The 15109-nt window shown below is 36.3% G+C and overlaps 1 protein-coding gene across 7 annotated transcripts in view; it reads right to left on the bottom strand.

The window, feature by feature from the left end:
* Window positions 1–15109, bottom strand: part of ERC2 (ELKS/RAB6-interacting/CAST family member 2) — a 531221-nt gene that overhangs the window by 379703 nt on the left and 136409 nt on the right. For all 7 annotated transcript variants that reach the window (XM_074836238.1, XM_074836236.1, XM_074836240.1 and 4 more), the window contains 2 exons: window positions 10940–11095; window positions 5722–5889 (listed from right to left, as the gene is read on the bottom strand). In XM_074836238.1, the coding sequence (XP_074692339.1) occupies window positions 5722–5889; window positions 10940–11095 (324 nt within the window). The remainder of the gene's footprint in view (window positions 1–5721; window positions 5890–10939; window positions 11096–15109) is intronic.

Genomic DNA, 15109 nt, shown 5'->3' with positions numbered 1-15109 from the left:
GGGAGGAACAACTCCATGCACATGTATATGCTGGGGTCCACCCAGCTGGAAAGCAGATTTGCAGAAAAGGACCTCGTGTGGTCCTGGTGGACACCATGTTGAACACCAGCAATGTGCCCTTGAGGCAAAAAGGCAAATAGTATCCTGAGTTGCATTAGGAGGGGTGTTGCCAGCAGGTTCAGGGAGGTGATCCTTCCCCTCCATTCATCACTGGTCAGGCCACACCTGGGGTACTGTGTCCAGTTCTGGGCTCTTCAGTACAAGAAGAACATGGACATACTGGAGAGAGTCTGGTGAAGCACCACAAAGCAATTAAGATGTTAATTAAGGGCTTTATTAAAGAATTGGAGCATCTCTCGCATGACAAAAGCCTGAGAGGGGTGGGACTGTTTAGCCTAGAAAAGAAAAGGGGGCATCTTATCACTGTGCATAAATATCTGAAGGGAAGACATAAAGAAGATGGAGCCAGGCTGTTTTCAGTGGTGCCCAGCAACAGGACAAGAGGCAATGGGCACAAACTGAAACACCAGAGGGATCCGTCTGAACATCAGGAGATACTGCTGTGTGGGTGACCGAGCACTGGCACGTGTTGCCCAGAGAGTCTCCAACCTTGGAGATATTCAAAAGCTATGTGGACATGGTCCTGGACAACCAGCTTCCTGAGCAGGAAGGTTGGACCAGATGACCTCCAGAGCTCCCTTCCAACCTCAACCATTCTGTGATTCTATGAATCACATCCTGTTGCATCATATGCAGCTGCTGTCTCCAAAACCTCAAGATAACTTGCAGAGCACCATTATTAAGCTAAATAATAATAAAAGGCTTGCTATGAAGTAACTGAGATTCTGTTGAGGATTTCTTTTATTACAGGATTTACTAAGCTGATTTAATTACAACAAGGTGATTACAAAGTAATCCTATTTAGGCAGGAAGTTGACACTGCAACTATGAATACATTACTGCGCTCCAGATTAGAACTAGCCTTTGATGGTTACTTTCACCTCCAGAGAGAAGCTCTTAAGGCAGGTTATGAGTATGTTTTAGGGCAGCATAGAATTCTACAGTGATAATTAAGAAAACCTGTCCATTCTACAAATAGACATTTTGGACATGAAGGAAGACAGGAGTGTGGCTTAATGCAGGCCAAAATGTTATTAACTTTACTCATCTGGGAATGACCAATAATAGCTTGTACAGTACATCCATAATGATTTCCACCTGCTGGAGGGCTGCCATTTGCCCTGCAGCTGCTGCTGGAAGACATTGCCCTACCTTTAGATAAGACCCGAGGCCTGGAAATAAAAGGTTCAGTTGCTCTAAGCAAACAAATCTTTTCCCAATTCCCAGTTGCAGAAAACAAAACCTGCTACGTCTAGAATCGTTTTTGCTGTATTGCTACCACACCACAGTCTAGACCTTGGCCTAGTCAGCTTAAAACCCAGGTCTCAGAGCACAGCTAGCAAAGCAGCATTTTTATTCCTCATACTTGGATAGCCCACATAGAGTCTCTCACACATCACATTTGTAATATTTTCAGCAAAGATTCATATGAGATATAAACATTCCCTCTACTCCCCCAAGAGTTCTCCAAACTAAATCTTAAATTGAAAGGTAAAATGTCCTTTTGAAAGACAGGATATTTCTGAGTACTGAAGACAGACATTGTTGAGTTATATGAAGCTGACATTTGCAAAGCGATTACCAAAAAGTTTCCCCATAAAACCAAGAGTAGGTATAAAGTGAATTCAGGAAAATTTTAATCAAAGGAATCATTTTGAATTTTCCTGTCTCACTGCATCACATTTAGTTTGTACAGGATGTAACAGGAGAATGCAGCTTGAAGGCATGAATTTGTTAATTGAAATATACAACGAAGCATACAATGAAACAAGCAAAAAAATTACTTAATTCTTATTGCCACTGCCCTCTGGTCAGTCAAAATATATGAGGGTCAAATAAGCATGCAAAAGAAATAAGAGAAAAAGGAGGCATTTCCATCTTGAATAAGAAGTGCAAGCAGCACAAACCGCCTGCTTTTAACCATGTCATAACTGACTAATGCTAGGAACAAGATCAGCTATAAAAACCCTCAAACTTATGGCATCCAGTGAGTGGTGTATAGCCTCAGTAATTAATTGTTACTGAGGTGTCTTCACTTATGTTAGGGAAGTGTTCTTTCTGCTTTTGTCTAAATATTGATAAGAAACAAGGACTTTGGCCTACAGGAGTAGACATAGAAATCTACAAATTCAGCCGCTGTCCAGCTTCTGTGTTCCTCAGAGCTCCAGCACACTTCTCCAGAACACCCACAGTTTAACAGACTTCCTCTCCAATAAACTGCACACCCAGTCTGGAAGTTGTAACATAAGAGTTTGTGGAGAAGAGACAGCCTGGCAATCATTTTTAACCAGAAAAACTCCCTAACATGCAGCAGGGTGGTAAGAAATATGCTGAAACCCTGAGAGTTTTAAAAATATGTAACAATAGAACATCATTAGAACATGCACATCAGCCTTGAAGAATCCTATTTTTTAATCTGTGAAATTGCTTGGACACAGAGATCTGTCACTTGTTTTCATGATTGTTAGAGAAAGCAAGTAACATTGTCACATAGTTACACAGCAATTTATGACAAATCCTGTGTTTGGTTATATGAGTATATTTGTTATGCCTAGCTGAAAGCTGCTATAAGACTCTATTCCGGGAAACAAGACTGGATAGGGTCAGTAGTTTTAAGGAGGTCTTGATTCAAAGTCTGTTCAAAAGAGGTGAAATGTATGTTCAGATTAACCACATATCTTTTGTGAGCCTCAATATTATTTAACTCCAGAAATTGCTCTTCATTTCTCATCCCTGAATATCTAGTCTTCTAGATGGAAAGTTGTATGGCCTGTGACATGCCTACAACAACCCCAAGGCTTTAAAATAACAAACAAAAGTACTGTTCTCTCCTGGTAAGTCCAGGCCTGAGAAACTAATGGGTACACAACGTGCTTTATTTCTACATACATAAGATAAAAGATCTTTTTCAGCAGATCTGAGATGTGCTACAACCCCACAATAAAGTACAGGAAAGTAATAAAACATCCAGTGCATTGTAAATGGATAAGAAATTAGATTTAATTAATATTGTCCAAAGTATGCATGTTATTAAAGTATTTTGAGATCAGATAAATTGCTGACATAATTTAAAGTTTAACACAGGTTATTTAAAGTCTCTGCCTTAGAGGTAAATGGTGCATATAAGAGCACATCCTGTAATGCTATCTTTTCAAAAATAAATAGAAGACATTTTCAGGCAAGTGTTTATTTCCCATTTTAAATCTGCTATTAGATCAAATTTATTTGGTAAACCATTTCAAATAGTGGCTGCATCAATACATGTGCATAACTGGGATTGGAACTTGTTTTCTTTATGTTACTTCTAATTCATCTCGAGACCACATCCCAAAATGAAGTCTAGTATTAACCCAATACTCAGAGACCTTCATTTTCATATGATCTCCCAGAAAAAAAAGCTACATTAATATGACCCTTCCGCCAAAAGTCTCCTGTACATGAACAGACAATTACAGCAAATTTTAACTAAAATTACTTCCCATAGAGGTGGACATAATTCACCAACTTTCCCCAATTCCCTTTACAAAGGTATCTTAAAAAGAGAAAGAAACTCAAAAATTGTTGTTGTTGACAAAATCATTACCTACACCCTACTCAAAGCAGAAAATGGAAATCACCTAGATTTCTATGGGAAATATAAAATAGTTTGCAGTGTTTCAGAGCTTCATCAATTTATGAGGTAATGTAATTACTGAAGGCTGACAATAATGCATATGAAATAAAGCCCACAATTTTTGAAGATTTAGGCACAAAAAAATTCAGGCTCAATTGATTTAGCAAGTCCATGCAGAGACAGCCCTTAACCATCTAGAACCAAGATATACTGTGAGGACTTTTACGACTTGTTTCACTTCATTTTTAAGTCTCATATCTGCAATGACCCACTTAGCTTACAGTGTTATTCCATTCAGAAACAAACCAATGCTTTGGATTATACAGAAGTAAAGGGTTAATTAAAAGAAATAATCAAAACCAGGAATTTATCTCTTCCACTGAATCAAAATTATACTGAACATATCTTTCACTAATCCTGTACCTAAACAGATACTTGGTTGTTTTCATTGAATCTCATATTATTTGTACAAAATATCACAATTACTTATATCACAAATAACATGATATTAGGCCAAACAAAAGGGATCAATTCTTTGCTATTACAGAGCATTCCTTCTATCAAGCTACCTCTCTGGCCATTTAACATTCATTTTTCATTTGTTATTGGAATACCTGTCAGAAACCAACTGGTTCTCCACCAACTTGTTCTCTGCACAACTGCAGCATTGAGAACACTGTAGATTCAGTTCTTTTTACCACTGCCCATTTGCCAGCCTCAAGACTGTAATGCCTTGCATACATAATAGTCTATTAAAGAGTTAGGAAATCAAATTAGTGAAGAGCCAATGGAATTCACTACCAGCCTCAGCAGCATAACAGGTAATTCAAATCTTGCAAAACAGATTTGTATACCAAAAGATTTAAAATATGTAATCTTTACTACTCAAAAGCTAGATTGAGATCTGCCAAAATTGCTGGAGTTTTTCCCCTTGTTCTACTATCATTATTTTGTATTGTATACAGGCTGGCCTATTAAACACAAGCTGGAAATTGCAAGATTTCATCTGTATCTTCTTAATATACAGAGGATAAGACATACAGCACAGAGATAATCAGAATCTTAGAACTATTTATTTCCTGCTTCCATAAGAATGATGAGTTTAAGCTGTTTTTTCTCCTAGAGCTTTGTTAGCCAGAAATTTGAAACATTCTGTAAGATTTTTGTACACCTTAAATAATATGCTTCTCTGAATAGAAACTATATGCCCTGTATGACTGAATTTCACAGGTATTTCTGTTTCTTGAAAGGAGTACACACATTAAAAATAAAATGAAGCAGTTATAATAGGAATCAATCTAATCAGTACTGTGTGCTCCAAGTCTATGAACTTTTTAAAACCCTAGGAAATGAACTAATGGACAACATTTTTAACACTGGATTTACGTATTCCATTGTGTGACAACCATCAACTGTGTATTTCACCACCCATATTTTTATGATCTGACTTTGTAGATACATACATAGGTAACATACTGGCCTGTTTTAAAGACTGAAATTATTCATATTTTAAAATAAATTGCACTTAAAACAATAACCACAGATTAATAACATGCACATTCCAACAGATCCCTTCAAAATACATCAGTAGCTTCACTCTTCAAAAGAGAAATACATAGTAGAAAAGAAGCATCATGGCAGAGCAACAGAAAGGAAAAACTCAGTGAACTAACAGATGAAGAAACAAGGAATGAAATCACAACAATCGAGTCATTAAGGCCCAATTCCCCCCACAAGCCAACAAGAATTAGGCACAAACATTTTCTTAAAATGAAATCACAGATGCTTCTAAAAAAATTCTACAATGAGAGCTAGTGTACTACCAGAAAATACATACCAAACATATTGGCATTTAAAGGGCTTTAAATTATTTCACTATTCTTTAACAAATTGCCTTCTACACAGACTTGCAACAAACACATCATCACCTTGACAGATGCTATTAACAAAATATTTCTATTGCATTTTATGATTAGAAGATACAATACCTCTGTCTGAAGTATGGCAGCTCTCTGTTCTTTGGCAGTAAGTGACTCTTTAAGCACTTCAATGTGTTGCTTGCAATCTGAATTCTGATTGCTAAGGGTTTCAAGCTTAGTTTGTAAGGCAAGAAGTTCTGATTCTTTCTTTGAGAGTTCTTGTTTCAGTTGGTCAATCTGTAATGGAGGAAAAAAAAAGGTTAGATCATGAATTTCATTTCCAATTCATAGTTGCACTTGAAATCTAAAAGGTGTGAACGACCATGATATGACAACTCAGACACCTGTAAATTCTGGAAGAGAATTAAGATTCAGACTTACACTCACAATTGAGTTTCTTGTAATTTAATGTACCCTGTCTTCAGAATGATCGTCCTGCTGTTGCAGAAGTTAAAAGGAAACTCTTAAAGATTATACACAATGATTTGGCCTATAAATTCACCATGGACCTCACTTAAGTTCAAAGGAATTTATCCTGTGTGAGGCAAGTCTGGCAGGACAGCAAAAATGCATAGGGAAAAAAAATGTTCATGAAAGTATAAATTCAATCCAATAGCCTATTCCTTCCAACAGCATGATTCTTGTGACTTATCACCAGCCAGAGTGAATCAAGGTTTTTTTCAGGAGCCTGATAAGGAAAAGCAGGCATCTCAGTAAGGAGAGGAAAACAGAGAAGTGGAATTTTAACCTTACTCTTCTTGAAAATGTGTTGCTGCCCACAATCCCCACCTCCTTTTTCCCTCCCTGGCAGTTCATATGGAATTCTCAGGTACTAGGAAAGCCAAGCCAAAGAGATTTACTTAAGAGAAGTCTGGGGAAAACGTTATAAAAAATTCCACAGAGTGAAAGGTCTGCGAGACTGTAAAAGCATATCCTAGGAGAAACAGCAGAAACCCAGTCACTAAGACAGAGCTTCTGAATTTAAGTGATTTTAAGGTTCATCAGTAAATGTCATGGAATTGTGATTATTCTTCCCTTTCCACAACGATAAATGGGACACATACCCACAGAATGCAGAAGTGTGGTGGATTTAAAATATATGAATCTGAACAAAGCACTGGACAATACAAAGAATGATGCTAAAGGATTGTGAATTAGATGACATAACTATTATTCTTAAAGTCGTGTGAAATAACACTGGTCACCAGATGAGTTCAGGTACATCATCTCATAAGGATTATTTGAAATAAAACACGTCAGTGTATCTGCATAACTCAGAGAAACCACACTTCCTTTATATCTGGAAAGTTTTCTTGATGACTGTAAGGTCTAGATATTTTTTTTTTAAATTCAAGTTTCAATTCTGCAACAACCAAAGAAGTGCTAGAAGAGCTCTTTCCATCCTCTCCTATCAGTTGCATCCCAACAGACATTTGGGATGCAATAAAACTAGAAGGGCTAGATGGAAGGATACATTGCAAGCATATCCTTAAAAATGAAAAAATGTTCCTTCCAACTATAGTCCATATGCACGTCTTAACATATGTATTCCTTATTTTTCTTTATAAATCTCAGTATATTTATCTAGCAGGTTAAGGTACCTGGCTAGCCACCCCTGAGCTACTGTATGAAATCAAGAATCTATATTAGCACTAAAAGCAGTCACCTTCACAGTCTGAAAATATCAAAATAAGAAACATACAAAAATCAGATGTTAAGAAAATGTAGAGTGGAATTAACAAACTGCTAGAGAAAACTTTCTCTTGAAAGTAAACCGCCTTCCTCCATCCCTTGCCAGAACATGTAAGCAAGTGTGACAACCGAGACCAAAATTTATACAAAATGAACAATGGGAAAATCTGTCTACAAGATATAATGACACAAGGTAGATCTGCAGCCAATCTGAATTACATCACATGCTTTATATGAGACCCATGTGAACATCACAGATGCTTAATCTCTCCTAGAAACTCTTCCTGCTTTTCCATGACACAATCCACACCCTGAGAAATAATCAACAACAAAAAAAACCCCAAGTTTAATTTTCATTGCAGGTATGTTCTTTGTGCTTTAGAAACAGAATCTGTTTAGTATAAAGTTCTGGCTACAAGACCCACAAATTGCCAGGAGTTTAAAAATGTGTTAGAGCTCTCAAATTAAAAAAATAAAAGAAAACCCAAAACAACACAAAAAATGTGTTTAATTATGCTTTTGGCTGGTGTTTTATTAAAATAAAGTGTAATGGTGAAAATGTACTAAAACTTCCATTTAAAAAAATTAAGGATCAAAAATACAAAAGGCATAACAAGAAACCACGTAACTTTTTAAAGGAAATGATTAGACCTGGGCATATTTGCTTTTTTAAAATTCTGCATTATCTATTAGTGTGCAAAAGAAATTAAACAGGGCATGAAATAAATTTCTGTCTCCAGCAGATGTGCAAACATTTTCACTTTGCTATATCTTAAGTCATGTGGAAGACCAGCAGTCGTGATTCAATGAGATCTCCTGATGTCAGTACAAACAAAAGACAAAGGCAAAAATCTAAGCAAGTCTCTTTCTCATTTCTACAACTTCTATATAACTGCAAATCAAAATTAAAGCCTATATATTTGGAAGGAGTGAATATTACTAAGAATCAGTTAAGAAAAGGAACACTTCCCAACATTCTCTGCCACTCACATACAATAAATAATATTCAGTATTGGCCTCTACTTAATACCTTCCCATTTATTTAAATCAAGAACAGATCTAACACAAGTTATACTTTGAGAATAAATGTGAAGTATTAAGAGCCTTATAGCACCTAAGAATGTTAACTGTGAGAAGAGTTTTGTTCTGCTCTTTGCCATCAATCAAGACTTCTGTTTATCAGAATTTATCAACAATCTTGGGTTCAACAGATCAGGTATAATAAGATCCATTTGCTGACAGCTACATAAATACTTTTCCACCTTGAAAGGTTCTCAGATGAATGATAAAAATAGTATCTTCTGCTGCAAATCTCAATTTTAAGTGGAAGAAAAAGACTGGTGAAAGAAAACAGACAAAGTTTCATCAGAATGGCATTTATCAAAGATCAGAAGATTGTGGCAAAACAAGGCGTGTTTAATAGTTTTCTCATTCATCTGCTTTCTGTGCCACAGAAATATACTGAAGAATTTCCTCTCAAAAACATCAGAAGATTGTTAACAAAATACTAGGCTTTGTAAATTATTTTTATATCAACAGATTTGCTAAGATGCATTCAGAGCTCTGCTGTACATTACTAAAACTGAATTGCTTTGAAATTAACAATGTTTAAATAGGCAAAATAATTTTCCTGATGATAATGCTCCTTATCAACTTTAGTTACTTTTCAGTAGCTTAGAGCCACTTTTTTCAACAGAATAAATATATTCTTTCAATTTTTAAAAAAATTTTTTAATATATCTGGATTAATTTCACATGGGCACTAACACTTCCATTTCTTCTGTAGCACAAAACCCCAGGAGAAGATAAAAATATGCCCCATGTCCCAAGACATCAGCATTTCCTGTGTAGTTTACAAGATACTACAGTTTCCAAACTGGGAGTCAGTAACAGGTCTTCTGAGATGGAAAATCTTCAGTATCCAATACTACACAGTGGTAAATTTTCTTACTCCTTTACTCACTGTGGAATTCAGATAAAGTAAAAGCATCTTGTCAAGAAGGTCTCTTTTACACATGAAAACAGAAAATCAGGGAACTCAGATTCTCCAGAAAGTGCTGACACCGTTTCATTCTCTGACCATAGCCAGGCTGCATACTTTCTCTGAATCTTAGCTTGCCCAACTCTGAAAGAGTGGCAGTGGTGTTTATCTAGCTGATATTGCAAACTTTGTACTTAAACAGCAACACTGCTAAGTATTTTTAGCATCAACAGACAACAGTAGGCAGAGAACTATGCTTTAAGTCAATTAACTCCTACTTTTTTTGCTTACATGACCTCTAGAGAGGTAGTACCAACTCCTCCTTAAGCAGTTTTTTCAGAGCTGCAAGTACACACTTCAGAAAAAGTGAATCAATCCATCTCAGTTCCTTAGAATTTCATATCCACAATTTCCCCATACACAAAAACCCCTCAACATTAAACAGAATAAGAACCCAAACAAATAACTAGGATGGAAAGACTTTTAAAATAAAGTAAGATTTCATAATAATCATAACTACTGAAGTTGTTTGCCTAGACTTTTCTCTGGCATTATGGTCAAATTTTTAACATCCCTGCAAAAGATGAGATGGCTGTCTTTCCCCTTCAGTGTTTCCACTTCAGGCTGCTGTGACTTGTGTAGCCCATCTTAGTTTAGCTTATAAATAATACCCAAAAATGCTATTTCCAAAACCTAAATTTATTTATATGCAAATGGGAGCATCAGCTTCAGTCTCCATAATTTCAAACTTTTTTTTTCTTTTTATCAAGTACCATAATGCAGTATTTATCACTTCATGAACAGAACACATTCAAGGTAGAGAGCTGGGAATAAACCAGCACAAATTGTAACATTATATATTTATTGCAACTTTAGGGCAATTATAAAAATATCAGAAAAGAAATATTAGAACTCACAAGAAAAACTATTTGGTGTATTACCTAGACAGCAGCTGAGCACATAAAAATGAAAGGAGGTAAAAAGACCAGATGGGACAACAATTTAGATATCAAGCTTTACTTCTGATGTATTTTGAAATAATGAACAAGCAATACTGTTTTGTGAGCTTGATAGAAGAAATGTGTGACATCACTATACATTTACTATCTGCTTGTGGTCAACTCATAATTATCTATGTACAATAATTTGAAATGAAATGTACCACGCAGGAACAACGTCATCAAAATGCAAGTCTCTAAAATACTGGAAGATTACAATTTGCCATCATCTATGGAACAGCAGTCCTTACTGTAAAACTACAGTCAAAACGAGGAAAAAATGCACAATTAAAATTGTACCAAAATGGAGCAAGGCAAAATTATGAACTAATTCAAGAAGCCAACATTAAAACACCATAAACAAGAAAGGGAAAAGGGAACATGTTATAGACTCAGGATTGCAGTAGCCTCTGCAGAAGTGAAATAGGCTCTTCCTTACCTTCCTAAGTCAAAACATAAACACATTTTTATTTATCAAAATGCTTCACTCCTCCATAGCTACTGAGTATTGCATTGTAAAGATTTACCAAAAGAAGACATGCAGAGAGTTGCTTGTGTTGAAACTTTTGTTTCCATTACTTAAACAGCATTAAGCTATTTTATTAATAGACCTTACCTTATTTTTCATGAATTTTGAGTGACTCTTGTAAACTTCTATTTGTTTGATTTCTTCTTCTCGGTCCTCTGTATTCAGAACTCCATTTGTCTTTAACATCTGTATCTCATCTTCAAGATCTCTTATATTGCGCTCAAGTGAAGCTATCTTTGTATCCTAAGTTATAAAAAAGAGAGTATTGAAAATTATATGAAACATGTATTAAAGCATAACAGAAGTTAAAGAAATGCAGAATTTAGACCTCTTTCACCACCAGAAAAATGCGTGCAATGCTATGTCCATTGCGTAGTCTGTAGAGAATACATTCTGGTTAAAATTCCGTCTTCATTCCTACACAGTTAAGGATGAAGGGAGAATGGAAGATGCCCTGTTTTCCATGCGTACATAACATACCTTGTTTGCTTTGCTAACCACCTAGGTCTGGGTATTCTTCCAAGCTATTAAACACAAAGTTTAGCCTAGGGAGGCTAGTGCATCATCACTGCAAGACAACAGGCCACTTCATTATGTGACTCAGACTGAGGCTGAATTTCCCTGTTTCCATAGAGTTCTGCCTACTGTCAAGAGGAAGAAAGGTTGTCTCCTCATATACTTTTCCTCCACTAATTCAGCCACATCACTAAAAGGGAATTTAGCATTTTTTATTATGAGTCCCAAAACAAACAAATCCACTACCACTAAAAAATTTCTACATCACAGCCAATAGCTGCCATATGGGCCAGCACACCACTGAAAACATCCAGTGATTTTTTTTTGTTGTTGCCAGTCATTTGGAAATGGACTAAATCTCTTCAGTGAGATTCAGAAAGATTAAAGAAGTGATTACACAAACTTCTCATGTAATTTTCTGTTTAAAAGAGTATTGCAAAATTACTCATTAGAAAATCTGCTTTAGGCCCTGTTTACAGACATTTAACGAATTAAAAACGTTGTGATTCAGACTGTCAGAGAATCAGTTCAAGAACATGAAGGAGCAACCACCCATCAAAAATCAGAGATCAGAGTGAAGATCTTATTCCAGTGAGGTCAATGAAAAAAAAAAAAACCACCCAACCCAATTCAGTAAGATCAGGATATTAACCTAGAAAGCTAATATGGGGAAAATTACAAATTGAATTGATCCTTTAACCAGGACAAGCTAAGCTTGAATCACTCTGCTTAACTACAACTTTGTTTCTGTTTCTTTTATCAAAATTAGTTCTATTTTATTCAGTTCTAAGAGTACCCCAGTGCTTTCTCTAGGCTGCCTAAAAGCAAGCAAAATCCAAACTCCTGTAATACCTTGTTTCATAATACAGCTAGGCAAAGTTAGCAATTTAAGACACAGGACAGTTCAGACGAAGTTCCAAAAAGCATCTGAACTTTTGGTACTAAAGCAAAAATGAAACTCAGATTTTTTTTTGAGATTTAGCAACCACTGTTATAAATCCACAGGGAATCAAAGCTATGCAAGGACTAAACAATGTCATTTAGATGACACACTATCATTCCTCTAACATTTTAGCTTTTGCCTTTATAGTCTATAATAAGTCTCAGACTGAGAGAAATTTTCTTTCATTATTTTCTTATTTCTTACATTGGTTAAATTAACAGAGGTTTTTGAATGGGAAATATTTTAACTACTCAGTTTGCAGTACAAAAAGCTGTTTATAAACAAGTGATAATATTCATAGTCTGAAATCCTGGAGGTTTTCCAAGGTCTGACAGGATAAGTATTCATAATATGAAATTAAAGTTTGTATTTTCCTTACAAGTTTCACTCCTAGAGAAATTCTACTTAAAAATACAATAACGTGATTTAATTTACAGTAACTTCAAGATTTTTCTCTCAGAAGCTGATGCTCTTTCACCAAACATGCTGGAGCACATACAGATATTTTTGACTAGAGTATCTGAGCAGAATATCCTGAATATCTGTTATGTCTTCAACTAAGGAAATAAAGAACACTTATTCTCAGCCAATCCTATTCCTGTGTGGGATAACACATCTCAAAGAATGGTATTTACTGTAGTTAATACTACTATTCTTTTGTAAGCTAAATACAAACTTATTTGCCCAAATCTTTTCCATTATTAGTGAGCCAAAAACAATAATCCACACTATAGGAGCTGTGTGAGAGGATTCTACCTGTGCAGTGTGAAACAGTCCCACCAAAACTAGCATTAGAACTTCACAGCTTCTCTGCAAAATAATGTCATATGAACACTCAATTAACCACAAAGAGCTTTCCCATATATCTCCATTAATGAAAGTATTTAGGATACTGAGACAGTTTGCCTAGAAAAGTAAGATGTGACATTATAGTTATTTGATAAATCACAGCACAGATCGATCCAATTAGAAGGTCTGCGTAGAAATAATCTATCCACACTCTTCATAAACTCAGAGCAATTGAGCTCAAGTTCAAGTTAATCTGAACTATGTAGGAAACAAGTATTTACTTTAGTCTTCAATGACAAGGTCTCTCAGGTCTCTGTTGGTTCTTGAAAGGGTTCAACCAAGAGTTAGTATCAACAGTGAGTATTCAGTCAGAGCTTACTTGTGAGAACTCAACCCATACAAATCCATAGGACTCAACAGGCTGCATCCAAGGGTGTTGAGATAACTGGCTGATGTCCTTGCAAGCCCACTCTCTAGCATCTTTGAAAAATCATGGAAACTGGGGAGACCTCTGACAACTAGAGGAAGGCAAATGTTGCACTCATAATCAAGAAGAGACCAAAAGAACAAAACAGGGAACTACAGGCTTGACAGCCTCACTATGTTCCCTGGCAAAATTATAGTGAAGTCTTCTTGAATAACATTTTTGATGAAGAAGGTAATTGGGAACAGACAGCAGGGATGTAAACAACTGGCAAGGTAAAAAACTAGTTCTATGATCAGGCTTAGAGGGTAGTGATTAGCAGGTTGTGCTCTACCTGGAAACCAGTAACAAGAGTACCATGGGATCCATACTAGTACCTGTCCTGTTTAATATCTTTATCAGTGGCCTAAAAGAGGTGACAAGAGTGCTTGCTTACAAAGCCTGTAGATTACACCAAGCTGGGAGGCCAGTCAATATGCTCAAGAGCAGAGCTGCTATCCAAAGGGACCTAGACAGACTGGATGAATGGGCAGACAAGAACGTTAGGAAATCTTGACAAAAGATGGAAGCAAAGTCCTGCAGCTGTACCAGGCAGGGACTGTGGAGCAGCTCTGCTGAAACAGACTTGAGGATCTTGGTGGACAGCAAGCTTAACAGGAGCCAGCACTGTGACCTGGCAGCAAAGGTGACAAACAGCATCCTGGCCTGTATTAATATGAACACAGCCAGTAAGCAGATCAAGGGAAGAGATTATCAACTTCTACTCAGCATTCATTAGACTTCACCTAGGGTACTGCATCCAGTTTTAAGCCCCACAGTACAAGACAGATTTGATGAACTTGAATGAGTCCAGGGGGTCTTGAGTACTTGCCCTCTAAGAAGAGGCAGAGGAAAGTGGGCTTGTTCAGCCTAGAGAAGAGAAGGCTTCAAGCAGGAACCTAAAAGTAGCGTTGCAATACCTGCAAGTGTTATATTTTGACTACAATCATTGGAGATGGTTGCCCAGAGAGGTGGTGTCATTCGTCTCTGGAGGTTTTTCAAGATCCGACAGGACAAAGCCCTGATTGTATCTCTTCATCTGGGCTTTGCAATCATGAGACACTATATAGTGCAGGCAAATATTAATGAATTTCAATGGGGTAGAAAGAGTACTCTTTTTCCGTCATTACTTCCACAGTAGCTGTAGTACAGTGACCTTAAGTTGAATGTCTGATGCCACTGAAATATGTTCAGCATTTCACTAGCAAACAGCATTAAGATTTTTAGTACCCTTAATAATTAATGCCTTAATAATTAATCACAAATGGCTTTGCAATATAATTAATTGTAGAAGCCCATGGACATGGTTCCCAAAAGTAGGACTGACTTCAGTGCTGCTTTCTTGGCTTTTCTCTTCTGTAAACAGCCAGCTGCATTGTTCATAACCAAAATAATGTAAAAAATTACATTTACAAGTCTTTATAAGATCTAATTCCTTTTATTCATGTGTAAACACATTTTCAATCAAACCCTGTTTCACTGAAAACACCAGAAAATCACAATGACTGTAGCAAGCAGTAGAACATGGAAATAATCTCATTCAAAA

This window comes from Strix aluco, chromosome 11 (assembly GCF_031877795.1).
Source record: "Strix aluco isolate bStrAlu1 chromosome 11, bStrAlu1.hap1, whole genome shotgun sequence".
Classification (NCBI taxonomy): domain Eukaryota; kingdom Metazoa; phylum Chordata; class Aves; order Strigiformes; family Strigidae; genus Strix; species Strix aluco.
Note: the sequence above shows the minus strand (reverse complement) of the source record. Positions and strands in the feature narration are given on the sequence as shown.